Raw genomic sequence first — 26,399 nt, forward strand, 5'->3', positions numbered from 1 at the left:
GCTTGTGTGTTGTCCAATTTCAATCGTAAATTTGAAATTTTTCATAAAAATGTCATAACAGCAATTCCAGCGACAAAAAGAAAAGAGAGAAAAGAAGGCGGACAAAAGGCGACGGCCGAAAAAGTGAAGAAGCAGAGATGACTTTTTGCAGAGTCGGCGTTTTTCATCTATCAAATTTATGGATTTTTCGTTATGCCACTGGGGGTGGGCCCATAAAAAAATAAAAAAACAAATTTTGGCTAATTTGTATCGAGCAGCACTCACTCAAACGCCGCACTCAGCATGAATAATGCAGGGTAATTTGATCAACAATAACATTTTGCCAAACAAAGCATAAAACACTTAAAAAAGTCATCCACTCATAGGGAGACTCAAATAGTTGCACTCAACGCTCGCCCATTCTCACGTTATAAACCGGGAAATTAAGCGCGCTCTCAAAAAGCCACTCAAATGAAATAACTCACTCAAAGTGGCGAGGCGGCCATCATGCGAAAGAGAGAGAAGGCGAGAGCCATGGCAGTGCAGGCCGCGAGTGAATGGTGGGTTAAGGCGAGACAGCCATATGATTCGACTGCGCTGCCATCTTTCTTATTGCCGCCGCTGCCGCAGTCGACGTTGAGTGACTTGCCGCGAGTGAGTGAGCCGAAATGAATTGTCACAGACTCAGCATCCAGTTGCCCATAAGAACGCTCGCATGGCTTTTGTATTGCGCCATAAACGTTTCGCTGCTCGTAACGCCACAACGCTCGACGTTCGCAGCGGCCTTCGCTTTCGCTTCTCTTCTCGCGCGTAAAGCGGTCTCCCCAAAACAACAAAAAATAGAAAACAAAAATACAACAAACTAAACAGCAAACCCCATCCGCAGACAGACAAAACTCAAGTCTCCAACGACTCAAGCGTCGCAGCCGCAGCCGCTGCCTCCGCCGACGTCGCTGCCCGCGCCGGCAGCAAGAATTACCAATTACACGAAATTTTTATACTCTTTTAAAAATTTCGTTTTATTATAATATTTATTATCGTGGCGCGCAGTAGTGTCTGCGGAACTCAGCTCTCCACTCTTGGCTTGCCCGATTCTCGGCCCTCCGATACCGATTCCGATTCGGATTATACGACCATACGATTCAGTTTCCGATTCGCCGTGTTTATTGTTCCGATTCGGCCGCCGGCTTATTGTCACTTAACTGTTATAGAGCGCATAAAAGTATATATTGTGTGAAAAATCCAAATAACCGAAAAAACTGTCAAAACACTCGGTTTATAACTCTGTGTGTGCGGTGCATAAAAATTAAAAAACCATAAAGTTGACATCGTAAAAGGTTTTTTCCGGTGTTCGATAGTTCTACCTGCAAAGTGTTTTATGGCATTTTAAACAAAGTAATTAAAGCAAAACGTAGGGAGAAAGCATTTCTCCGGCCACACACACACTCACGCACACTTGAGAAGTCGTTAAAAGCCGCAGGGAAACTCACTCTGCCATAAAATACAAGAGTGCCATTAAAAAAGATCGCGCGCCTATAAATCACACGTACGAAATCCCGCCGGCACAACGTCCATTCGAATTTCCGCGTAATTGATGGCCGCATTTTAATTGCTTTTACAACAAATAAGAGATACACACACCAAACACACACACTTGGGCCACAGCTGGCACAACAACGCAACCCGAGACCATATGCAAATTTAACAAATTTCGTTGTGAATTCGTCAGCTTCGAGCGAAAATAAAGTAACAGAAAAGCTGCAAAGTTGAACAAATACAAACTGCTCGCCAAAAGTTCGCTAGAGAAAAATCCCGAGAAAGGTAACGAAATGCATTTCCCTTCTCAGAATCGAGAAAAGTAGCTTAAATTTGGACAGGTGGCAAAATTTTTAAAATCTATCTCCTCACGAAATCTATCTAAAAGCTACTAACTATTTGCCATCTCATATAGTCAACTAATTTGCGATTAACCCTGAAAAACTTCGCTCCCGTACTAACCCTTTGGCATGTTCAGGGAAATCTAGCAGAAAAATATATAAAACATCAGGATTATATATATTTTTATCTTGAGTTCTGTATCGCGCTTCCCGAAAGATTTATGTTTAATCTAAGCATATTCAATTTGGCTAATGTTCTTTTTATGTTTTCCGAGTCGTTTTTATAAGCAGTATATATTTTTTTTATTTCTACTTGTTTCTTTTTGTTTATCACATTTTAGGCAGCGCTTTCATTTGACGCGATGTTTATTTTCGCCTTTAGTACATTTTAATTCGATCAATTTGGTGGTGATTTATATAGTTATTCCATTGTAGTTTGCATTAAATTATAAGGCAGTAAAGTAGACCAAAACAAGAATAAAAATTTCACAATTTAATGGTTTATATATTACCTAGCTTAGAAAACTAAATAAAAACGATTTTAAAGTTATGGTATTATTATTAGAAAAAAATAATTTGCCTTAGTTGTATTCAGCACATGGTTGCTCTGGATTTAATTTCAATTGTTTATAAATTCGAATGCATTTAAGTCAAAGGAAAATTAAAGGGGTTACAAATAAAGAGAACTTAAATATAATTCAGCTAACGCTTTTTTGAATAGCGCTCTTTTCTCCGCTGAATTCAAACAAAATTTGTTAAAGCCACACAAATGCTTAAAATCTTTTAAACCAAACACTCAACCTAGCCATTTACTAATCGACTCAAATAAATAACTAGAACCACTCGAAGAAAGCTCCGAAACCAAAAAAAAGAACAAAAAGTGAACGAAATTCCGAAGATTCGATCCTCGGCCAGAGAGCAAAATATGTGCAATGTCAAAATTTGTTTTCGATAGTATGCTGCCAAAGTATCCACAGTTCCAGCCGTTTATCAGTTCGCACCACCTAACCACCCCCCCGAATTCGTCATCTGCAGCAGTTGCCGCCGCCCTAGCCGCCGCCGCCGCCTCTGCCTCCGCCAGCGTCTCAGCCAGCAGCAACAGCAGCACCAACAACCTCGCCAGCAGCAGCAGCTCCAACAACAACAATAACAACAGCAGCAACAGTCCCAGCAGCAGCAGCAACCACAACAACAGCAGCAATCTCAATTTGAGCGGAGGATCCCTTTCGCCGAGCCATTTGAGCCAGCATCTGGGCCAATCGCCCCACTCGCCCGTCTCCTCCTCGTCGCCCTTCCAGCAGCACCACCCACAGGTGCAGCAGCAGCACCTGAACCACCAGCAGCAGCAACATCTGCACCACCAGCAGCAACAGCACCACCAGTACTCCTCGCTGTCCGCCGCCCTTCAGCTGCAGCAGCAACAGCACCACATCAGCAAGTTAGCAGCCGCGGCCGTCGCCTCCCACGGCCACGCCCACCAGCAACTTCTGCTAACGCCCCCGTCGGCGGGCAACTCGCAAGCGGGCGACAGCAGCTGCTCACCGTCGCCTTCGGCCTCCGGCAGCTCATCGCTCCACCGCAGCCTCAACGACAACTCGCCGGGCTCCGCATCCGCGTCCGCGTCCGTATCCGCGGCCAGCTCCGTTGCCGCCGCTGCAGCCGCCGCCGCCGCTGCGGCCAGCTCCTCATTTGCCATCCCCACCAGCAAGATGTATCCGTACGTGTCGAACCACCCGAGCAGCCACGGAGGACTCTCCGGAATGGCAGGCTTCACCGGACTAGAGGATAAGTCGTGCAGGTAAGTAAGGGGTGACCCATTTTTGAGGATGTCCCAAGAAACTAAACCATACCCTCTAACCATTCCCACCTCCCAATTAGGTTTCAAAATGTTCTGTCTGTAACATTGAGTAGTTAAAATTAGAGAGGCATTATCAGTCTCTAGCGAAAAAAAAATAAGAAGAACTCGAATCTCCATAACTTTGATTGGCTTTTCAATAACTTGATTTTTGATTTACATTTTTTTTGTAGATGATTCAGTTGTCAGAGTTTTCAAAGCTTAGATTTTAAAACAAACCCGTTTTAAAGATAACATAATTAAGATTTTTATAAATTAAAACATTGTTCTAGTGCTGAAAATATTATATTTTTTTTTCTATAAAAATAATCTATTAAACCATTTTAATCGGCTTCAAAAATGTTAATCTTTTTAAATGGTCGTTAAAACTTAGATTTTATTATACATTTTTAATATAGTGGATTACATATATATTTGAAGGATTTGATAAAATATAAAAATATTTATTAAATGTGTTCTAATGACCAGTAATGTAATGTACTTAATATCAAAAGAAGAATCTTTTAAGAAACTATAAAAAGGTACACTTAGTCAGCTTCCAAGAATTCATTCGGCATGCTCTCGATTTCGCGGGCGGAAATGCCTGTCGCAACCTTCAGTAAAATCTGCAAAGACCACAAAACCGCAAATCCGTTTCGAATGCGCTCTAATTATCGGGTCCCGGGTCCTGGGACCCTGGCCATTCATATTGAATGGCCATAAAGAGGGAAAATTAGAGCAGCCTGCGGTGGCCACTGGCAATTTGTCGCCGGACACGAGATTCGCACGCACGCTGACCTTCCGCTGCGGCCATTTGCATATTAGTACCACTGTGGCCACTCCGGCTACAGTGAGCCCTGCTGTGCGTGGGCGTGTTCGGGATTAGTGTGCAATTAGAGGCGACCGCAGTCGGAAGGGGGAATGCAAATGGTCGGGGCTCAGCCGACCATTAGCATTTGACTTTTGAAAGGGAGTTTGTGTGGAATGTAGGGATCACCAGCACGTTCCTATGCTAATCGACGCTGTCCTTCTCTTTCGCACCTGCAGCAGGTACACGGACACCGTGATGAACAGCTACCAGTCGATGAGCGTACCTGCCTCGGCCTCCGCGCAGTTCGCGCAGTTCTATCAGCACGCCACCGCCGCCGCTTCGGCGGTATCCGCGGCCAGTGCCGGAGCGATCGGAGTGGACTCGCTGGGCAACGCTTGCACACAGCCCGCCTCCGGCGTGATGCCGGGGGCAGGGGGGCGGGCGGAGCCGGTATCGCCGATCTGCCACGATATCCCTGGATGACGCTCACAGGTGAGTCACTTACTGATCGCTGAAGTGATCTTGGGGAATTTTATGGAAAAGAAAGGGTTACAAAAAACAGCATCAAAAATGAAATAAAAGGAAATTCCAAATTTACGTTATTTTCAATCAAAGAATTATATTTATTAACTATCCTTAAAACATCATTTCAAAATCATTTTAGTTCAAAAATCACTTAAGATCTTCCCCAGTCCACTTATGTTTATTGCACTGAGGCACGCCATATAACATCAAGAGTCTATTTATTAGCTTTACCAAATAAATCATGCCAATCATTCTGAAATCTGAAATGTGTATCATCTTAAATCAAGAGCAAATTAGCTTCACGATCTACAAAACAATCTCTTAGAATTTTGTGTACATGTAAATCATGGTCACTTACAATGAAAGCATTCAATACATTGTTGATTTTCAAGTTTGAGGTCTCTCTTTTGTAATACTAATTGGTAATAAATTGCTTTAATTTTTTCGTTCCTATCATTTTGTATATGTTTTAATACTATTTAGATTGATGATGGTGGCGTGAGTAACAGTAAACATTCCTAACTTTTTTTTGGTAATTTGCCTAGTACCCCAGCTGATATAAACAGTAGATAAACGTGGCGCAAACATTTCCAATGGTATTCCAATTTCCACTGCCATTCCGCCTCCAATTCCAATCCATAATGAACACTTTGCGGGGCACTTCCAAGTCGTTTATTTCGCATAAGTCTTCCAGCGCGATTCGAATCCGAAAACGAAATGAACGAAGAGCTAAAAAGTTGGCAGTAAATAAAAATCCAAATAGTTTGAAAAATGCTTCTCTTGTCTGTCGTGTTGTTTGGCGCGTCGATTTGTAATTTAAATAGCCTCAAGGTTGCCCCACACCGAGACAGGCAGCCCCAAAAACAACAAAATATCCACTGGGATGTGCCCCGCGCATACAAAATCCAGATACCCAGAGCCAAAGATACAGATACAGAAACAGATACTTTTCGGCCGCCGCTCTTTTTATGCGGCTAACGTAGTACGAGCGAACTCGCTTCAAATTTATGTGGGTCAGTTTAATTTACGCGATCCGCTCGCCTTTTTCCGCGCATTTTTGCACACCAGATTTATTTATCATTTCTCAGCCAGCCACTCGATTTCCACAGTGCACAAGAAACTGAACAAATTCAGTTTTCCACACTGCCCCGCGGGTTGAATGCCTCCTGATTAATGGCAGACACCATATGAATAGACTGTCAATTGGCCTGAGTTATAGACTGCACATCGGTCGCCGTAATAGAGAAAAGATCGGCCGATGGATTTACTCGAAATCACTGGGATTTCATTTGAATTTACGGCTTAGGCATGTTAATTAAACGGTGTGAGTAATTATTAATTGGTGGTCTAGCAGACAGATTTCAAAGAATGACATTAGTGACAGAAAATAAGGTAGGAAGTTATTGGGTTCTCTTTTGACATTTGTAAATATCAACAAGAAATAAAAAATATAATAGCCTAAGAATTTTGTTTGACCGTACAAAGTAAATATCAGCTTAAAATATTTATGAAACATATTAACACATAATTTAAATAGTGCTATTTATATATAAAAGATAATCAGTAAACAGATTGAGAGAAGTTAAGTTTTTCAAAAATCTTAAAGACAAAAACCAAGAAAAACCCAATATATAATTTACATTTTTGCCAGATTTGGGTGTCAATAAATCGATAATCAGCGCTCTTATTAATCTATGCAGATTAAAAATCAATTCCTCTATTTAAGGGGGCCCCTCCCCGGGTGAGAACCGAAAAATTATGAAAACATATGTGGCTAACACACCCATTTGACCGACAAGCGAATAGATACACACATTCTGCAGGCAAAACCTGTTGGCGCGGAAAAAGAAAATAATAAAAAAACGCGCCGCATCGGCCGGTTGAGAAGATAAACGGTATTTCGCACAATGAAATATTTTGCATATCTCCCGCTCACAGCGCCAAGACGATAAAATTGTCAACGAGATCATAGAGACGCGACTGGCGGCGATGAAAGTAAATACGAGCATGACGCCATTATGGCAGCCAAGTGCGCGACACGTCGACGCAGCTCCCTCCTCTCCCTAAATGCACAAGCTGTACATAAACTTGTTCATATATATATGGATAAATATGTACATACATATATATATATATGCTATAGCCAGGCAGTTGCATGTGAATCGCACAAGAATCGTCCACGCTGCACCCACTCCTCCTCCTCTGGAAAAGTCTGTTCGTTTGGCTTTCACTTTGCCAAGCCTGCGAACCCACCCAAAAACTGAGAGACGAACACCAAGACCCAGACCCGGACGCACCAGCAACATCAACAACTGCAACAGCAACAGCAACTGCAACAGCAACAACTGCAGCAACGGCAACGTTTTACAGCTGAATGCTTGCCAAATGCAATTTAACTAATGAATTTTAATATTTTACGCCAAAGCGTCTGAATGAATTTTCATTTTCACATCGTTGCACCGACTCCAACAGCAACATCAACAATGTTGCCAAGGGGGGCAGTGGGGGAAAAGCCGGAAAATGGGTGGAACGGCGCGCCTGCACCTGATTATGCTGATAAGAAAGCAAAGAGGTTAACTTTTCTTAATTATCTGGAAAAGCGCAGCCCGACAAAGCATGAAAATGGCAAAAGCTTTTCCCATCGTCTTCCACTCTGCGAATTCGCAAACTCAGCACGTGCTGTGGGAGCGAAAGAAAAGATGGATAAGAAAAAGGGGGAAAAGTACACTGACAGGACCTACAAATGGGGTTTAAGGTTCCAAAGCAAGCAATAATAATATTTGTTATTCGTATTAATGACAATATTACTGCCACTAGATAAAGTCTATGCTACCAAATATATATAAGCCCAAATAGTAAATAAAACATCTTTATTTCAAAATAAGTAGTGCAATGAAAGTACTTATATAACTGAAAATCAAAGCATTTCACAAAATAGGCAGCATATTATCAAAAAATCGATCATTTCCATGGGTCAATCAATACTATCAATCATTAAATGCCATTTTAAAGATTTTCCAGTTTTTTAAAATAAGAGTGTCCGAAAAGAATTCCATCAGGTTAATTGCTTGCTAGGATGGCTTATTAGGTTTTCATGTACTTTTATGTTTAACCTTAATAATGTAGAGATGGTCTTTTGTATTAAATTTAAATGAGATATCAGATCCTATTAAATGTATTGTATCTTTAAGTCTGCGATTTTGTCTATGTGTAGCTGGCTTCAGCCAGAACTCTGCCTTGGCAAGATAAGAAACGTCTGGCCCATAAATTGTGCAATCATCAATGCGACAAAGAAGTCTCGGCCTGCAGAATCGTGTACATATTAGAGATTGTCTGTCTGTCGGTCCGTCCGTGTGTCAAATAAAGTGGCAACAACGACAGGCGAATGCACAGAAATTTGTGTATTTTAATTAAAAATGCGCCAACGATGCCGAGCAGCTTCATCTGCTTATTAATTAGGAGGAGTCGGTCTGGTCGTTGCCTCGCAGTCATTTCCCCATCTCCTCCGAATCTCCTGCCATATCACCGCCATCTCCTCCTTCTCCTCCAACGAACGATTGGACTATCGTGGTCTACTTAAAGCGGAGCCGGTTCAACTGGCCAGAGGTTCACTCGGTCGGTGGTCCGCTGGCTGCAGTGGCCCGGCTAATTCTGCTTTTTGTGGCTGGCGCTGACAACTAAATTGAAAACGACCCGATTGAGTGGTTTATGGAAGCTGCCATGTGGCACAAATGCCCGAGGGGGCTGCAGTGGACATGATTTGAGGGATCGTCGCTCCATTACTCAGCGGGATGTGCTCAAGGCTGTTGGCGCGGAATTTCGCATTAGCAGCACAGCATATGGGGGGCACAACTCCTTAGCAACTAAGAAAAACTGCAAGAAAAACCAAAAGTTAATTGTTTTCCTCTCTCTCTCTCTCTGTCATTTCAGACTGGATGGGAAGTCCCTTCGAGCGTGTCGTTTGCGGCGATTTTAATGGTAAGTACCGCAATTAACCGGAAACCCTTGAAGTTAATACCCCGACTGACATTGAGCCAATGGGTTATCGGCCTAACCAGCCGTGGAATATGGCGGAAAAAGGCCGTTTTTTACCGCCGCCTGCCGAATGGCCTTGAAAAATATGATTTACCTGCTTAGCACGGCTACTTTCACCCGTCGAAACCCTTCTCTGCAGACTGCAGAATGCAGCCTGCAATCTGCCGTACTCATTCGTCACATGACTCCCGCAGTTCTGTCATAAATCCCTCATCCTTTGTCCTTTTCCCTGGCCTATTCATTGTGCAATTTCTTTGTTTATCGGAGTCATTTTCTGGCAAATATCCGAGGGCAGACAATGGTCTGCGAAAGGTTTAGACATCCGGCAACTGTTCGCTCTCTATGCTAATTTAGCGAACGCTGTGAAAGTTGCACCGATAACTCAACCATGCCGGTCAAGTACTCGTCCAAGATCGTAAATCACCATCTGAATGTCCGGGGCCCCCCAAAACTCAAGCTGCTGCTGTCCATAACAATTGGCCGAATAATATCGCAGGAGTCAAACTCGATGGTGTCGGGCAAAAAACTCACACAAAGCTGAACTCGATTGATCGATTTTGTGCGATCACCGATCTGCGATGGGCCCGTTGTTCTGGGCCTCGTTAAATGGCTTTTTATGAGCGTTTTATGGACTATTTACGATTTTACGCGTGGTCTTGTGCCGTGCATAACGATCGTGATGTTGTGGCCACTACCGAACGATCCCCGTTTTATGGGCCCGATAATGGCGTTGATTGTTTGGCGAATCACCACCGCGTTTAATTAGTTCGACAAACGACAAGGGCAGCCGCAAACACGAGTAGCCACTGTCAATTGCTGGTTACAATAGCCGGTCATTAATCGGCATTCACATTCACATTCCCAATACCATCTATAAGCCCATTCCCATTTCACTTGAGTTAATGGCGCTACCCATTAGTTGGGGTTTAAATTGGACATGTATTCGAATAACAAACAGGAACCGTAGTGTGTTTATTAATTCACTGCCTAGTTTATTTCCGTGATTATAGTGGATCTAACATTTTTAGAGGTAATTTATAATTGGTTTTCAGCTGTAATGCTTAGCGTTGTGTTGCCCTAATGGGTTCAAAAGTAGATAGCTCAGTAAAATGTGAGCTTTAAATTGTTTATACCATTCCAAATTACTTTGATACATTTTTTGGGAAGTCTAAAAATATTTGATACTTCACTCAAGCCATTTCTTTACTAAATTCATTTAAATAAATGGTTCAATTAAATAATATGTTATAAAAATTATATTATTTACATTGATAGATAGAATAGATCACGTTTTCAAATATACGACACCAACATAAAACACGACTTTCCCAGCCTTGCTAATCGCATTTAAAAATCTCAGTGGTGTTTTATCGATTAGGAAATGTATTCAACCATTTCACTGTGTACATTGTGCATACGCATAGTGGTCCCCAGTGACATTCACGACCTACCCCTTTTTTTCTGTGTGGCATCTAATTGGGAGCCGTTTAATTGCGCTCGACCACTGGGCAAACATTGCGGCCAATGTCCCAATAGTCTGGTTTTCTGGTCTGGAGGCTTGCTGGTCCTTTTTGGTCTTTAGCATTTGGTCTTTGGCCCTGGAATGAAATCGGAGCGTTCGTGCCGGAGCTCTGTGCCACAGAAGTACGTGCCACGGCTCAGCTTTGGGCGTCACAGATCGTTTGATATTCGAGCGGGTTCAAGCCCCCTGTGCTCCCCCTTTCCACTGGCGATCCTCTGGTGTTTGTTTTGTAAATAAATCACTGGCGTTGGCGTTGAGCGGAGTCATTCGAGCAATTTACAGCACTAACAGCCGCTGTTTGACAAGTAATTAACTCACCGAGTTTCAGTTGCCATTCTGCAAAGATTGCTATTGTGGTTTTTTGTTTAGGTATTAGCTTTCAATCGTCAGATTACCAAAGAAAATAGCTTTTCTGAGCTGAATGTTTTTTTACAGATCAGCAAAGTTATTTTACGTGTTCTTGTACAGATTTATAGGTAATTTTACTAAGCAATGCTTAACAATTTCATTAATTTATGTTCCCATGTAAACAAAGCTATTCTAAAGATAAGTTAACAATTAATGACTTTAAATTATGTACCCACATAAGTTATAACAATAAATAATTAGTTAAACAAAAGTCTTTAAAATGTAGTTACAGACAATTTATGTTATATTTTAATTGTTTTTAAGTCATCATATTTTATTCAACGTATATATGTCAAGAACTGCTGAACAGAGTTATAAAATTATGCAAAATTATAGCAATATTAAACAAATTCAACAATTGCGGTTAAGTAATTCCGTTAATATTATAAAATATTTTAATATTCAAACTTTAAGCTCAAGTTTAGTTGCAAGTCTTACAATTAATAGCCTCGATGTTTTCTAACACAATTACTTAGTTATTTTTAAAGTCGACAAAGTGACTATCTATTTTCATGGCATGATTTATTTGCATTCCCCGCACAGCGATAACGGCGCGAATGGAATAATAAAATATATTATTTTTATTAATTTTACAAGCCATAATTGTGTGGCTCGCGATAAGCTCGCCCGCCGGGTAATTGAATTATTGTCACAAAGACCATTCTATCTCTATGCCCCTCTCTTTCCTGGCCTGTCCGGCCATCCCTTTCTGAATTCAAAGCACTGTCTTTCGATTCAAACTCGTCGTCTCGGTTGGAATCAATGCAATATCAATGTTTTAATTCAATTGTGGCGGCGATCAATGTCATTGGCAGGGGTTCTTGGGGCGCGAAGATCCGCCATCTCGCAGATAAACGTTGATCCCAGTGGGGTTAAGATCCCTCACCACCCCCCAACCCACTCAGCATCCCTCTCTGTCTGCATCTGTGCTGCTATCTCCCTCGAAACATGGACGACGGCTGGCAAGGGTTAATTTATGAGGCGCGATAAGCGAATTCCATTTCGTTTCGGTTTTGTTTAATTTCCGATTCCCTGTGTTTTCTGTTTTCCTCATTTTTTTTATTTGGTGTTGCTGTATTTACATTTACCCTCTCTCTCCTCCTCTCTTTCTACACAGCTATCTCCCTCTGATGGGAAGGGGTGAGGGGGCAGTGTGCGACACCGTGTTATCGGCACGTTTTGTGTCGTTGTAGTATTTTTTTCGGTTTTTTTTCATTTCGCCCAGCGGCGGCGGAAAATTCAAAATGACACGTTTCTCCGAGTGTGGTGTTGTTGCTGCTGCTTTTTTTAACTACCCCGTGCGGCTGTTAATCTGCGGTTTTAATACCCAAGTGGCGCAAATTGGCAAAGGGGTTTGGATTACAAGGATCCGGAGCGGGGGACCACGGACGACAGGCTGACAGAGCCACAGACAAGGACAAAATGGCAGCCAGTCTGGCGCGGATTTTCGGCATTTGGAACGGGCTAGCAGACATGTAAATTTGGCCCAGACAAAATCAAATTAAAAGCGCACACGTTCCACAGACAATTGCCGACTCGATCCCCGCCCATCGCCGTCGCTTAATCAAAGTTTATTCCCCTTAAACATGTCACACAGCCAGAAAAATGGGTTCGAAAGTCAAACGAAAATAGTCGTTTTCTATTTCATTAAGTTTACTTAATTGCATTACATTTTTTGAGTAGAAATTTTCCAGTAACTTTGTTCTTTAAAGAGTATACAGTCGATCAATTGTTTATTCAATTTCTTTAACACGTTACAAATACCTTGTTTGCTTTTAACTTTTCTTTGTTTATAGAGTGATACGTTACATATATTTTTTCCCGGTGCACATATGTGGCAGCAAACAAAACCATCACTAGGCAAACTTTAACCATTAACTTAAATATTTAATTTACACAAAGTTTTATTTAGAACTTGGCTGTGGCGTGCGACATTTTCGCAGTTTTCCATTTTCCGCATCGCGTGCAATGCGTGACTGCGCCCATTTCCCCCGACTTTCCTGTTGCGATAAATTTGAAGACAGAGAGTAGTTAATATTAATTTAATCGCAGAATTAAACAAGTCGCTGACGGTGTCGGTTAATGCACTCTTTTGTGCTATTCTTGCGGCTAAATTTATTATTTCTTCTGATTAATTGCGCAGATTAGAGTGTTTATAATGCACTCAGTTCTCTTTGATGCGTAATAACCATTCGGTAATGTAAGTGGTAACGAGGTAATTGCATTTGTAGTTGAGTATTTAGCCAATGAAGTTTTCTTATCTTAAATCATTTTTTCTAAGCAGCACCCAATTAATTTAGTATTTATAAATTCGATTTTTATCTAAGGGCATTTGAAATTCTGGTTTTCAGTTGTTTATAAATTGTATTTTTTATGATTTTTCTAAATTTATGGCATTTGGAATTTGACGGTTTTTCAACGTTACAATTCCAAGGAAATTTTCCTCGATTTCACTAAGGGAATAAAGGAAACGATACTCCTATTGTGTTTTTTGGAATCCGCCCCTCAAGGAACTCGTTATTCCAGTTGCAGGCTTTTGTGGGAATCCTTCCGCTCCCTTTTCCCTCTCTCCTAATGAAGCAATTCAGGTAATTGGAGTTCCTCCGCCAGAGCTTCGTATGTAATAGTTGTGAAAAGAAGAAACTTGAAAGAGCACAACAATGGGAGAAATAAAAACCTGTCGGTGACAAAAGGCTTTCCTCTGGGATCATGGCAGCAGCATCAGCCACCATTTTCTCAAATTACTCTCGAGCAGCCATTAACAAAAGGCCAACTGTGCGAGTGTGTGCGAGCCATTAATCAACTGTGTCAGCCAAGAAGAATTCCAAGGGAAGTTCAAGATTGGAAACACTAATAGGTGAGGTTCGTTCTCTGCGGTCTGCGGTGCTTCGTCGACTCGCGGAGCAGAGACAACAATCATTTCCTTAGGAGTCACAGGACCACACCTTGGCATTTTGGGGGGAAACTAAAGAGGGGGTTCCGTGGGTATTATAATGAAATTTCCAACCGAGGGGATAAGCATGAGTTATGCGCACGCCTAGGTAAATATAGAACCCGCATCGATCGATCGATGCTTTTAATACGAATTTAAGTGTCACGTTCACGCTTGCGGGAAAAGTGCGGGGAGGGGGGATTAGAGAGGGGATGTCAAGAGGTGGGGGTGCTTCCCCGAACGGCGTTTTAATACGTCATCGTTTTAAGTCGGCCCACGCAATCTAAGTTATGGCCGACATCTGCCCCCAAGTTCTGCATTCGAATGGGAATAGGAATCCGGAGTTCGTGTTTGTTTTCACCAAATAGGAATATATGTGTATATATACGTATATATCGAGTGCTTGGACCCGTGTGCACTGGGCCGTGAACGCAGTTGGGAAAACGGGCCGCAAAAGGCAAGGAAAACCCAACCAAAGCAAACAAAACACCAAAAAACAATACCAAAATGCGTTCTCAGTCGAAAGCAGTTGGCTCAATTTATATGTATTTTCAATAAAAGTCGATATAATGCTTGCCAAGGTTCATAGAACGACCAAATGAACTTGGAAACGGCCACAGAAACAAAAAAGGAGAAAGAAAAAACCCGACGGTGGCAGCCAATGAAGGCAATCAATTTCAATTCATTTTCCTCGCCTTTCCCAAAACGCCAAAGCCAATGAGGCGTCCAAAGGGCAAGACGAGGCCAATTGCAGTTGGGTTACTGCTTTAGAACCTTTTTGGTACCCTTTATTCGGAATGAAGGGGTATCTTGACTCTTTGGCATTTTATGACAAATTTGGGTGGCCAAGAAATGGTGTAAATTGATCCAATTTGAAAGTACTCCAAAGAGTAAATTTATTTTATACTTTTGGGTGAGAAATACACAAATAAATTTCCTGTTTATATACAAATTGGCTTCATAAAAAAAAAATTGTACAGACGGCAAATAATGAATTATTTATTAATGGTTTTATCAATGTATAAACGAGTTTCATTTATTTTATGTACTCCAACACAAAATTAACATGAACTGAATGTCTTCGAATAAAACAAAAGTTAAATAATATTTTGATAATTTTCCGTTGCAAAATTTCATATAAAATAAATATTAAAAGCAAATTAATAAAACCAAGAGCAAAGAGTATCAAAAATGCCCTTAAACCTTCAATTGCAATGTAAGTTGCCCTCTGCCCTTTGTTTGCTTCTATTCTTCGAAAAAAAAACACCAAACAAAGGAGCCAAAATGTGCTGATGAACCCGGCCACCCACCGAATGCCAGCTTGCTCAGATACAGATACTTTTGTAGATACAGATACGGACAACTAATTCCACTCACATACAGAGAGAGTCGCTTTGGCGCCACTTCATTGTGATCATTGAATGGCCGTTGATTGTGTCGCATCGATTCGCGGCGATTTTAATCGCAGTCGGCGCACATTAAACGCCTTTCATTTGCAATTAAATTGCGGCGCACAGACGGGGATAGAAAAGCGACAAAAACACAGATACAGATACAGAAACAGAAACGGGAACAGATACAGTCGGGGGATTCAGATAAGTTGAGGGTGCTCGAGTTGCGGTCAGTTGGCGACACGTGTCTCCGGAAAAAGTGGCAGGAACAGACGCCGTTTGCAAAAATCTTGCGGATTACCAATTCTAGACGCCTAATGCCATTTATAGGCCATCGCTACAAATGCTCCACAGCTGTCCGTCCGTCCAAAATTAGTTGGGCTCCCCGCCCGGAACTCTTCGCCCCTCTTTCTGTCCGGGTGGGCCCACAAATTTATTGGAACCACTTCGGTAAGATGCTCTAAGTGGGATGGCGGGGGGAGCCCAGAAAGAGTCTGATTTTTTCCGGTTTCCTTTTGGCACGGCTTTCCGCCAACCCCACACATTCTGCGGCTGGCTTCTTCCGTTTTCCCTTTTCACTTTTGGCCATATATTTTTCACATTTATGTCGGGTATTTTGTCTTATCACACCCTCGTGTTTGCAGTGCGTGCAAAAAATGCCCGGGGGCGGTGGGAGGTGGGCGGTGGGCGGTAAGGTTGCTCCGCCAACCACCCACGAGATTAAAAATGCTATAAAGACAGTAAGGGTGAATGGCTCTAATGGCTGCCGTTGCCGTTATTCTCCGTCCCAGTCGCTCTCATTTTCCGTCTCTTTCCCTTTCACTGCACCATTGGAAAAGGGAAAAAGAAAAACGTGAAGAGAGACTCAGGCTGTTACCACGTTGGCTTGAGTTACCATGGCTCCTGGTTTGAGTGAGAATTAAGGGCTGTCTGCACTTTCTGGGATACGGTGCGAATATCCGAGAGTTTGGCCTGCAAATGGTTATCTGGCGAGATAAAGGGAAAAACATATGAGAACATTCATTACATTCGATAATGCAACGGTAAAGAATGGTTTTAAAAAGATTTCTGTGATAAAAAGCATATGTCTACAAAAATAAGATGGAACGTTTGAAAAGTTAAATAAAGTTAAGATATAATACTTAAAGATTTATTCCTATTCCTATTCAAATTCAACATCAAAATCATTTATTTATGATTGTTAACTTTATCTCATAAAAGTTTAATGTAGTGAAAACTTGATTGTTTCAAGATCCAAAACTTCCAGAAATCTTAAATTGATTTTATACAACATATTTTATACATATTTTGTAATCTACCAAGTTTAAGCAAATTCTCCAGAAAAACTCTCTGTTTATTGATTTTCAAAGAACATGTTTCCATTTTATTTAATCTTTCATTCTGGCAAAGTCCTTTGAGCACAAGATACAATTTTAATTGCAAATTCCCTTCGTTTTAAGTTAGAGCAGAGCGAGAAGTAATTCCAATAATGGCGTGAAATATTTGATGAGAATATATTAATCCCCCAGGAGCCTGTGTATTCGCAACATTTGTCGGGAATTTTCTCCGCCTTCGCCCACGGAATAGAACACAACAGACAGCGACAGCATGCCATATATTTTCCAAGATTAAGCACACAATTAGCTGGGGAAATGGGAAGTGGGAGATGGGGGCGTGGCAGATCTGATAGGACAAACAACAACATTGGCAATGCGCTGCACATAAATTGCAGAGGAAGCATCCCCCTAACTCCGGCTTTTCCTCTGCCAGGTTTTCCGCAACGAGACACCACCCACTTTTCCTTGTCCTCTGGCGAACGAAATGCCTGTGCGACTGATTAAATTTAAATAAATTTAATAAACATAAATTATTTGCAATGGCAGTCAGGAGTTGCTGCTGCTGCTGCTGCCACTTTTAGCCACCCCCAAAAAGTCGAGCATGAGCGCAATTTAATGGCGGCGCTTACCTGCCCCGCCCCTGTTTATCCTGAGTGTCCTACCCATCCGCCCCTTTTCGCTAAAAGCCGCACAAAGGCGCCAGATGTTGCCCGTGAGTCTTGTCGGAACAGCGTTTAAGCGGCTTTTCTTTCAAAGTTTAATTAGTCTTCGTCGCTCCACGAATTCCGCACATTTGCATATCCCTGGCTGTTGAGGGCGTGAAGGAGACTAAAAACAGCTCCCCGGGGATGTCACTTAACCCGGAAAACATTACAATTTGCGCTAAATGCCCGAAAGATCGTCTCTGCAAAACAATGAACTCCTCCATCTAGCAGAGGGCAGTATCGGTTCAGCCCTAAACATTCTTCACTTCGGCGTGTGTTTCTATATTTTCGGGCATGTTAAATGTCTGCCCTTTGTTTATATATCTCTCAACATGCCATCCGGGAAGTTAGTTTCGAAAATTCATACCAAATATAAACAAATCAGCATAAACCATACGCAGCCAGTGAAATTCTTCTCCTCCAAAAAAAACCAGAACGAGATAAATATACGATGGTATAAATATGCGTACACATTTTGGATGCCTTGTTCCCTATTAGTATCTTGTCTTCAAATTATGTTGAAAACATTTTAAAGAAGAAACATGGGTTTCTGAGAAAAATAGTCTATTTAAGCTACAACAATCGTTTTTTTCATAGCTTTGATTTTTTAATTTTGATTGATATGAAAAAAGTTATTGAAGTTGCTGAATGTTAATGAAAGTAATTTAGCTGAACTTAATTGCTTGGAATTTGTTATATTATTTAAGTAATTTCATTGAAAAGTTGACGCATTTACTTAGACTATAATTTATCTTTTGTCATGGACCAGAGTAGATTACACAAACTATCTTTCAACAAACTCGTTTTGATTGTTAAACTCCAATCAAATAGAGTTGTTAAATTTAAGCTTATTGTTTTCGTAATCTTTTAGTCTCATAAATTCGTTATACAAAACCACATTGAAATTTACAATGCCCTCGGCCTGAAATAAAAGGCCGTTTAGCTAGTTCAGCAATATTTAAATATTCCCCAGACTATCCCATAAAGTGTATGAAGCCCCACAAGATTTCCAAAAAATTTCGCTCGAATACAAATACACAGCGGAATTTGCGCGCCAAAAGTCAACAAACAAGTCGAAGGAGAAGTTTTCCAATCCCCCAAAACTTGAATGGTCAACAGCAGCAAAATCAGGCAATTTATTTGCCGGCAAACAGTTTGACCCAGCTAGGAATTCAAATTCAAACTAATTGCCGGCAACTGAAACAACAACGAGCTAGAGCACGCCACAATGTTTCTAAGTTCTTTGTCAAGCGATATGTAAATTTGTTTATTATTTACCGAAAAACGAAAGCGAGAATGTTAGAAAGGGATGAAGGGTGAAAATAGGAGCCAAACACTAAACACGAATTGCTCGTACGGCGAATGTTTGTTTATTGTACAATTTTGTGTCGCTTGATAAACAAGACTCCAATACTTGTCAGCGTCCCCACGGAACCACTTTCGAATGCCCACACAGATACTTACACACACACACACACAGAGTGGCAGATACTTGGGCAAACTATGGCGCTTTTACCACCCCGCACCCCCTTTAACCCACCCGCTTGAGTGTGTGTGTGAGTATCTTTATTGTACGCTTTGAATTGTTTTTATGATTTTTATGTCATCATAAGTTTCAGTCTGCGCTGTGTTTTTTTCAGCGTCTCGTTTTCGTATGTTTTTGTGCTTATTTATACGCGCCGCTGTTTATTGAACAATTACGTTTATGATTATTAATATTTTTAATTGTTAATGTCATTGTTATAGACGCTGTCCCCGACTCTGGGCCATAACCATTCCCATTCCCATTCCCATTCTCGTTCCCATAACCATTCCCAGGCCCATTCGCACCGTTGACAGCGACGCCTTGGGACGGCTTTCCTGGTTGTATTATCACCTCCCGGATTCCCTCGGCCAATCCGTGGAATATATAGCAGAGTAGCTCATTCCGATCCGAACTGAACGGCCAACGCCACCGCGTCTGGAATTTCCTCCGATTCCGAAACAGATTTCCCTAGCCCTAGCTCGCTTTTCGCCGTTTTGTTTACCCGGTCTCCGCTTCAGTCAATTGCAGCCACGATTTATGGCGCGCTAATTGATTTTTAATTGGAAAATAGTTTTCCTTAGCAATTGTGCAACGGACCGGTTCGACCGGCCACCTCAACTCGAAAATAAAAACTTAAGATAGCCGCTTAGCGTTTGTCAAATCTATCGAAGCGCTTAAAGCTAATTTATCGATAAGTGCGCAATTGAAAGTCAGCAACTACCCTAAATCTGAGATGGGAATTTGAGCTTACAAGTTGATTTTGAATATTTAATATCTAAACCTTTTTTTAAGTGGACAATATAAAACAGATATCGAAAAGAAAAAAAGGGCAGTCATAAAATAAAACTAGAATTTATTTTATGCATAAGCAGATTCTCTGCAATTTATCTTATTTCCTGACTCACTTGGTCTAAAATGAGTCATGTTAGAGCAGAGTAAATAAGTACACATGCTGAGCAGATGAATTCGATGATTAGTTGTTGATTAATGAGAAACGATTAATGATTAATTCAAATTATAAATAAATTTGATTTTATTTTGTTTATATTTCAAATGTTGTACTTTTCTTTATGATTAAAACACAAAAAAACCTTTTAAGTTGATATTATATGCACAATTTAACAATGTATAATTTGCATATATTTATTTTGTATAACAATTACAAAATTATAGTAGTCAATTAAACTCGACACTGTTATATACATTTTTAAAGCAGATTAAGGTGCATAGTATTGTTCACATCTGTAATGAATTTTCCCGATTCTCACACCCAGTCTCCCAGTGATCTCCTAAATACTCCGCTTATATTTACGAAACATAAATAATAGTATCCATAATTTTTATGCATTCCTCATTGTTGGAAAGATCATTGAACCCTGAAAGTCCCCCACAAAGCCGCTCACTCAGACTCACTTAAATCTGAAACCCGAATTGAAACCGTCGATTGTATAGTTTTCCCAAGCGGATTTAAGGCTTTCCGAATAGTTTTTGAGCATGGAGCATTGAGTGGAAATGCAGTTGCGTTGGAAAATCAATAACGAAGTCGGGCCGTGACTCAAAGCGAGCGCTCTCCTTTTTCCGCTCAGCTCCACGTGTGAGGGCTCTCTGAAAATTCCGGTTTGGCTGCGCCGACTCACCACTCACACATTAACAAAACTCAGGCGTTGCCATGCCAACGCTCTCTCTCTCACTTTGCCCCTGTGTGAGTGTGTGAGTGTCTACCTGTGCGGCAGCCATGTTGGATTCCATCAGTCTGTCCTGCGAGCCATCGGCCATCTCGCTCGCACCTGCGACCAGCCACGGCGGCCATTGCGGGGGTCGTAAATCTTGTTTAGGGGCGCGTGTGTCCTGGGAGTCGTGATTTATGGGACGAATTGTAGCTGCTCATTGTAGCGTGTAAATAATTTAGATTAGTTTGGTATTCCTAGTTTCAGGATAGCAGGAAAGGGGGTTGATTAGAATTGAAATTGCTTTTCCCCCCTTCCAACTGTTTTCTGTCCACTCTGCAGTCAATGTTTTACTCATTTTATGGCTGCTCTCTTCAAATTAAAAGTAATGTAGGGCGTTGAGGGAACAAGAAATTAATTTAAAGCAATTTAATTGGAGTATTCTCTTATAATAAGATTAAAACAACCATCAGTAATTTAAACCAATTCTTCCATTGATAACTGAGTCATTATATAAATATACTATTAAATAGTTTCAGCTAATAATGTTCAGTTCAAACACATTTTGACACAACTTATTTATTTTTTTGGATCTACCAAACGTGTTCAATCTATGACTCACAAAAACTGCCTATCAGTTCAGGTAAATTCGAATGTCACAGTCTCATCCGTTCGTAAATATTTTGCCAACTGCTCAATCTCATAAAAAATGCAGCGGAACGTTGAAAAAATCCGAATGATTTACAACTGCAACCGAGAAATATTTGCAAAATCTGCACCTTTCATAATATTACGTAAAAATTGTCCCTTTTTTATTTTGTCTACCGGTTGCCGTTGGAAAGTCGCAACTTGCAAACCATAAAAAATTGCCGTTGACATGAAAACCTTTTGCCAGAAAAACTCGGCACAAAGGCAGCAGCAAAAAAGAAGAGACATGAAAGCCATAAAACGGCAAGCGGGTAAAAGTGAGAGGCTGCTAGGCCGGTACTGGGACGGCAATTTGTAGATAGCGAATTTTTGATTTCCGTAACATAAACACGGAGCCTGTGCCCATTCCGGCCGCATCTTCGCACCGTCGCGCAAAAAATTCGCACAGGTAGCATGGAAAATTGCTAAAAAAAAAAAAGAAACGAAAAAGAAGCAACAAAAAAATGTAGAGAGTGGAATGCAGGGAAAATCGGGGAAAAGCGCTGGCTAGCTGGCCACCAGGGCGAGACCTGCTGCTGGGCGAGTCGGTGTCGGTTGCTTCACCCTTCCACGCACTGCGTGCGATGCCAATCCGCAGCGGAATCAGGTCCGCAATCGACCCCGGGGAGTCGATGTCCTGGGGCGGCAGCGGCAGCGACTGACGTCAGTTCACCTCACAGCCTCACCCTTTTGAAAAAAAAAAAACTCTTGGTTTGTTTGGCTCGTAATTTGCAGCCAGACATTCGCAGTGCAGCAGAGTTCCCCAATCCCCAAGCACAAATCATGTGGCGACGCCTGACATGTGTTGCAGCTGGCCAAAGTGCCATTTTCGACTGTCTGACGGCGTTTTTGCAGCTCATTAGGCGTTGCCAAAAAAAAGCAACAACATAATCTGACGCAACTTTCTCCGTTTTCTCCTCCGCAGGCCCCAACGGATGCCCCCGAAGACGTGGCCGCCAAACTTACACACGCTTCCAGACCCTCGAACTGGAGAAGGAGTTTCACTTCAACCACTACTTGACCCGGCGAAGGCGCATCGAGATCGCACACGCCCTCTGCCTGACCGAGCGCCAGATAAAGATATGGTTCCAGAACCGGCGCATGAAGCTGAAGAAGGAGTTGCGTGCCGTTAAGGAAATAAATGAACAGGTTAGTCTCACTCGGTCCGCTCGGGAGCGCCACAAATTCATCACTAACATGCTTTTTGTTATTTCCCTTCAAGGCGCGACGCGATCGCGAGGAGCAGGAGAAGATGAAGGCCCAGGAGACGATGAAATCCGCCCAGCAGAACAAGCAAGTGCAGCAGCAACAACAACAGCAACAGCAGCAGCAACAACAGCAGCAGCAGCAGCAACAGCACCAACAGCAGCAGCAACAGCCGCAGGACCACCACTCGATCATCGCACACAATCCGGGCCACTTGCACCACTCCGTGGTGGGTCAGAACGATCTCAAGCTCGGCCTTGGCATGGGCGTGGGCGTCGGCGTGGGCGGCATTGGGCCGGGCATCGGCGGCGGACTGGGTGGCAATCTGGGCATGATGAGCGCCCTGGACAAGAGCAATCACGATCTGCTGAAGGCGGTCAGCAAGGTCAACTCCTAAGCTGACCCCAGCCGTCCGCCCAGCCGAGCCAACGAGCCAATCTTCCACCAGCCGCACCACTAGCTCCACTAGCACCACCACCACCACCGCAGCCATCATCGCCGGCATCAGCGTCTGGCGTTTCTTCGTCTCTTCGTCTGTGTAATGCGCGGGATAGCAAGCAGAAGATAAACTCGATAACTAAAATACGTAAAGTTTTACATAGTAAATAGTTGCATAAGTCTACAAACCTACATACACACACCAATGAGTGGGTGCGATGGCCCAGAGGCGATTTGCTGGATAGGGTTTAATTGCCTTGGATCGATGCTTTCTGAGGTTTCCCCGAGTGCAGAGGCCTATTTGATAGTGCAACGCATGCGATTCCCTTTCAGATCTCCAGTGAGAATTTGTGTATCCAACCAACACTTCTTCCATACTTTCCCTTTCGCGCAGTCCAACCCCTAAACCGGCAATTCAACCCCCAGTGCAGAGCCTCTGGGCCAACGGGCCCAAATTGGTAATATTAATGGATAAATTGAACTACTTAGAATAGCGGTAAATGCTTAAGGATGGAGTTAGCAGAAGACGCGATCTATATTAATGAATATTGACGAAATGAGCGATTTTTGATAGTCAGAGAACTCCGTTGCCAGCCCTCGACATCGACCCACGTTCCAATGGGAGGGAGAGGGGGGGGGCTTTTAGTAGAGGGCAACTTGGCGGGTTCAAGTGTAAAATTATTTGCGACTGCTGTAGGATAACCTAGTTCGATATTTAGAGCCACGTTCGACTATGTTTAACGGTATATGAATACATAAATATATGGATATGCTTACAGATTAAAGATACTTACCTATAGAGTTATAGATATAGAGCGTACGTTTTGTATCTACCTATTTATTGGAAATTTCTGTTTATGTTTTTCGAAAAAAAAAACCCCTCTTCCAATGTTTTGTTTAAGTGATGTGTTTACTGTGTGTTTGCTGTATTTCGTTGTATGCCAACGCTTGAATACAATGATTTCTTCAATGCCATATTAATCTTAATTCGACTCAACGCGCAAGCAAGTAAACAAGTAAGCAGCAAAAGTATGCAAAATATTTCCATAAATACCAGTTGTAAGGACGAACGGTATGCAACATACCCAAAAGCATAATCACGATTTCAAATACGTAATAATAATAATGAAACAAGAAACTAAATTGGAGTAAGGAGCTCAGAAATTAAATGTCGTTTGCCAGTGACTAAAATTTTAAATTAACTACAGTTAAGCGAAGAATGCACTAGGCACCGAGGCCTAGAAGTCTACAAAATATAACAAGCAGAAAGGAAACTCTGAAATACGTATTAGCTTAAGGTTGCAACAACAGAGAAAAGGCCATGTAGGGAGAGATATAGAGAGGACGAACGGCAGAACCCATATACGTAGATTTCAAACTTCCCGAAATAAAATTTACCTAGCATAGTCTCTCGCGGATTGCAAGTTGAATTAAAGTCAAAATCTATTTATTATACACAACCGAAGCGGAAGGCTTACACAGCGCGTATTTACATAAACCATTATTGACAAATATATATGAACATATATTACAAATATATACAACTATGAACTTATATGTGTATGTATAAATACCTAAATGTATGTGTATCTAGTATGGTTAACACTAAAAGCAGTCGAGTTAAAGTCACGTTTTGCCCAAAAACCAGACACCACCAAAAATCAGCATCCCCCAACCAGCGCACATTCTTCTCTATGAAAATACTGTCCTATTGTCCTATGTTTTCCAAGTCCCACCGGTTCGAGTGATATGCACGGGTGGTGACATCTTTTTGCCTTGTTTCAAGACCTGATTGAAGGAAACTGAGTGGTTTCTGTTTCTGTTCCCGCTTCCGTTTCCGTTTCTGTTTTTGTTGCGTTTCAGTTTGGTTTAAGTTTAATGTTTAGTCTCATTTGGACGGCCTAGCAAATTAGAGCGTAAATTAATATTTTGTTTGAACCTTTATGGTAAAACTTCTGTTAATTTTAGTTTAAGTTTAGTTGTGACGAATTGTGTATTATATAATTTTATACGATTTTAAAATGAATGCGAAAAAAATTAAAGAACCTTTGTTTCACTCCGACTGGGAAGCAACTGCAACGAGAACCCATCCATACGCCGACCTTTGCGATGAGGTCCAAAAACTTCAAATCAAATTAAATATTAGCTAATGCCTAACGAACATATATACGTAGAATCAAGTCGATACTATTTACTAACCAACCAAGTTTACTCACCCAGCCGGAAATATTCGGAAATTGCGATAGATCGAGAACCCGCATATACGTAACTGAATTATATTCGAACTTTAAACAGATCCTAGTATTAGATCGAGCGCACAGAGAGCGATCGAGGGGCGCCGAAATATTTGCCATCGTATTTGTACATAAAACTGCATGACAACTATTTATGTTAAGAAAATGGATAAAAATCTAGAAATCATATTTCGTTTGCGTTCGAACGGACTTCAGCCAATGGGATTAATTTAATATGAAACTCTGAGCGAACCTAAAAAAAAAGAAAATGAAAAATAACGTTAGCATAAGCCAACAACTGCAGTGAAGAATTAATAAATAAATAAAATCAAATGAAATGGTGTGAAACTAATTGTGGAGTGGGTGCTCCATTTGTGGATAATAACGGGGATTTCTTCTTGTAAGAAAAATAGGAAAAATTTACTAAGTTAATGGAAAACAAGCATTTGATAGAATTATTATTATTATTGAAGACTTAAAAAATGTGAAATGCGTTTTATTATATCTTTCCACGCATTTCACAATGTTACAAAGACTTATAACATTAAAACCGCCTGATATCTTATTCCTCAAAACACATTAATGTTTCCCAATATAATGGCGATATACCTAATGAGGATTTCCTATTAGTTTTGTGCATATATCAGAGCATGTGTTTGGTATTGAGTCCATTCGAATCATAAATTCCCACTTGCTAATGCCGCTGCCGCAAATATTAATTAAGGAATGCCATTTTGAGCAAATTGATTTCATGCCTCGTCGCAAGGACGATTGGGGTTAGAGTTCGCACAGTTATTCCGAGGGGGATATGCTGCCATTTTCGACTAAGACGTGGGCTTGCAATTGGCAGCGTGGCCACGTACCCGGAAATGTTGCAAAACGCCTTTAATTAAATTTAATTAATGCGCCAACAACTCAACGGATTATGATAATAAGCGCACACATAACGACGCCATTTACGGCACGCCCACATGTGTGCCCAGGACGAAGGATGAACGATGAAGGACGAGGGGGACTGAGCCCGATTCCCGGAACGAGGCGAAGGCGGTGGCGGAGGCCAGACGATGTACTCATCCTGTTTTTGGAGCTGCGACAGCGTAATGGCAGCGTCAACGAGCTGAGTCCTCGGCAGCGGAAGCGGAAACGGAAGCCCCGGCACCCAAATGGCTCATGTATGCAATAAAAGAAACTTTCGAAAACGTCAAAATGGCGTTCCAAAGATGGTCCCATTGATGGGCATGTGGGTGGGGTTGGGGTAGTGGTGGGTGCCGGGCTCTTGGTTGCTTA

At 41.7% G+C, this 26,399-nt stretch overlaps 1 protein-coding gene across 1 annotated transcript; it reads left to right on the forward strand.

Annotated features, from left to right (window-relative positions):
• The first annotated feature begins 710 nt into the window (after positions 1-710).
• LOC108150517 (homeobox protein abdominal-A) lies at positions 711-25,445 on the forward strand. Its single transcript, XM_017278751.2, is given in 7 exon segments — positions 711-1,800; positions 2,694-3,654; positions 4,738-4,937; positions 4,940-4,993; positions 8,957-9,004; positions 22,160-22,383; positions 22,457-25,445. Coding segments are annotated over 6 exon segments (1,773 nt in total). The 5' UTR covers positions 711-1,800; positions 2,694-2,788; the 3' UTR covers positions 22,838-25,445.
• Positions 25,446-26,399: the final 954 nt, after the last annotated feature.

Source organism: Drosophila elegans, unplaced genomic scaffold, assembly GCF_018152505.1.
Source record: "Drosophila elegans isolate 14027-0461.03 unplaced genomic scaffold, ASM1815250v1 contig_476, whole genome shotgun sequence".
Lineage (NCBI taxonomy): Eukaryota > Metazoa > Arthropoda > Insecta > Diptera > Drosophilidae > Drosophila > Drosophila elegans.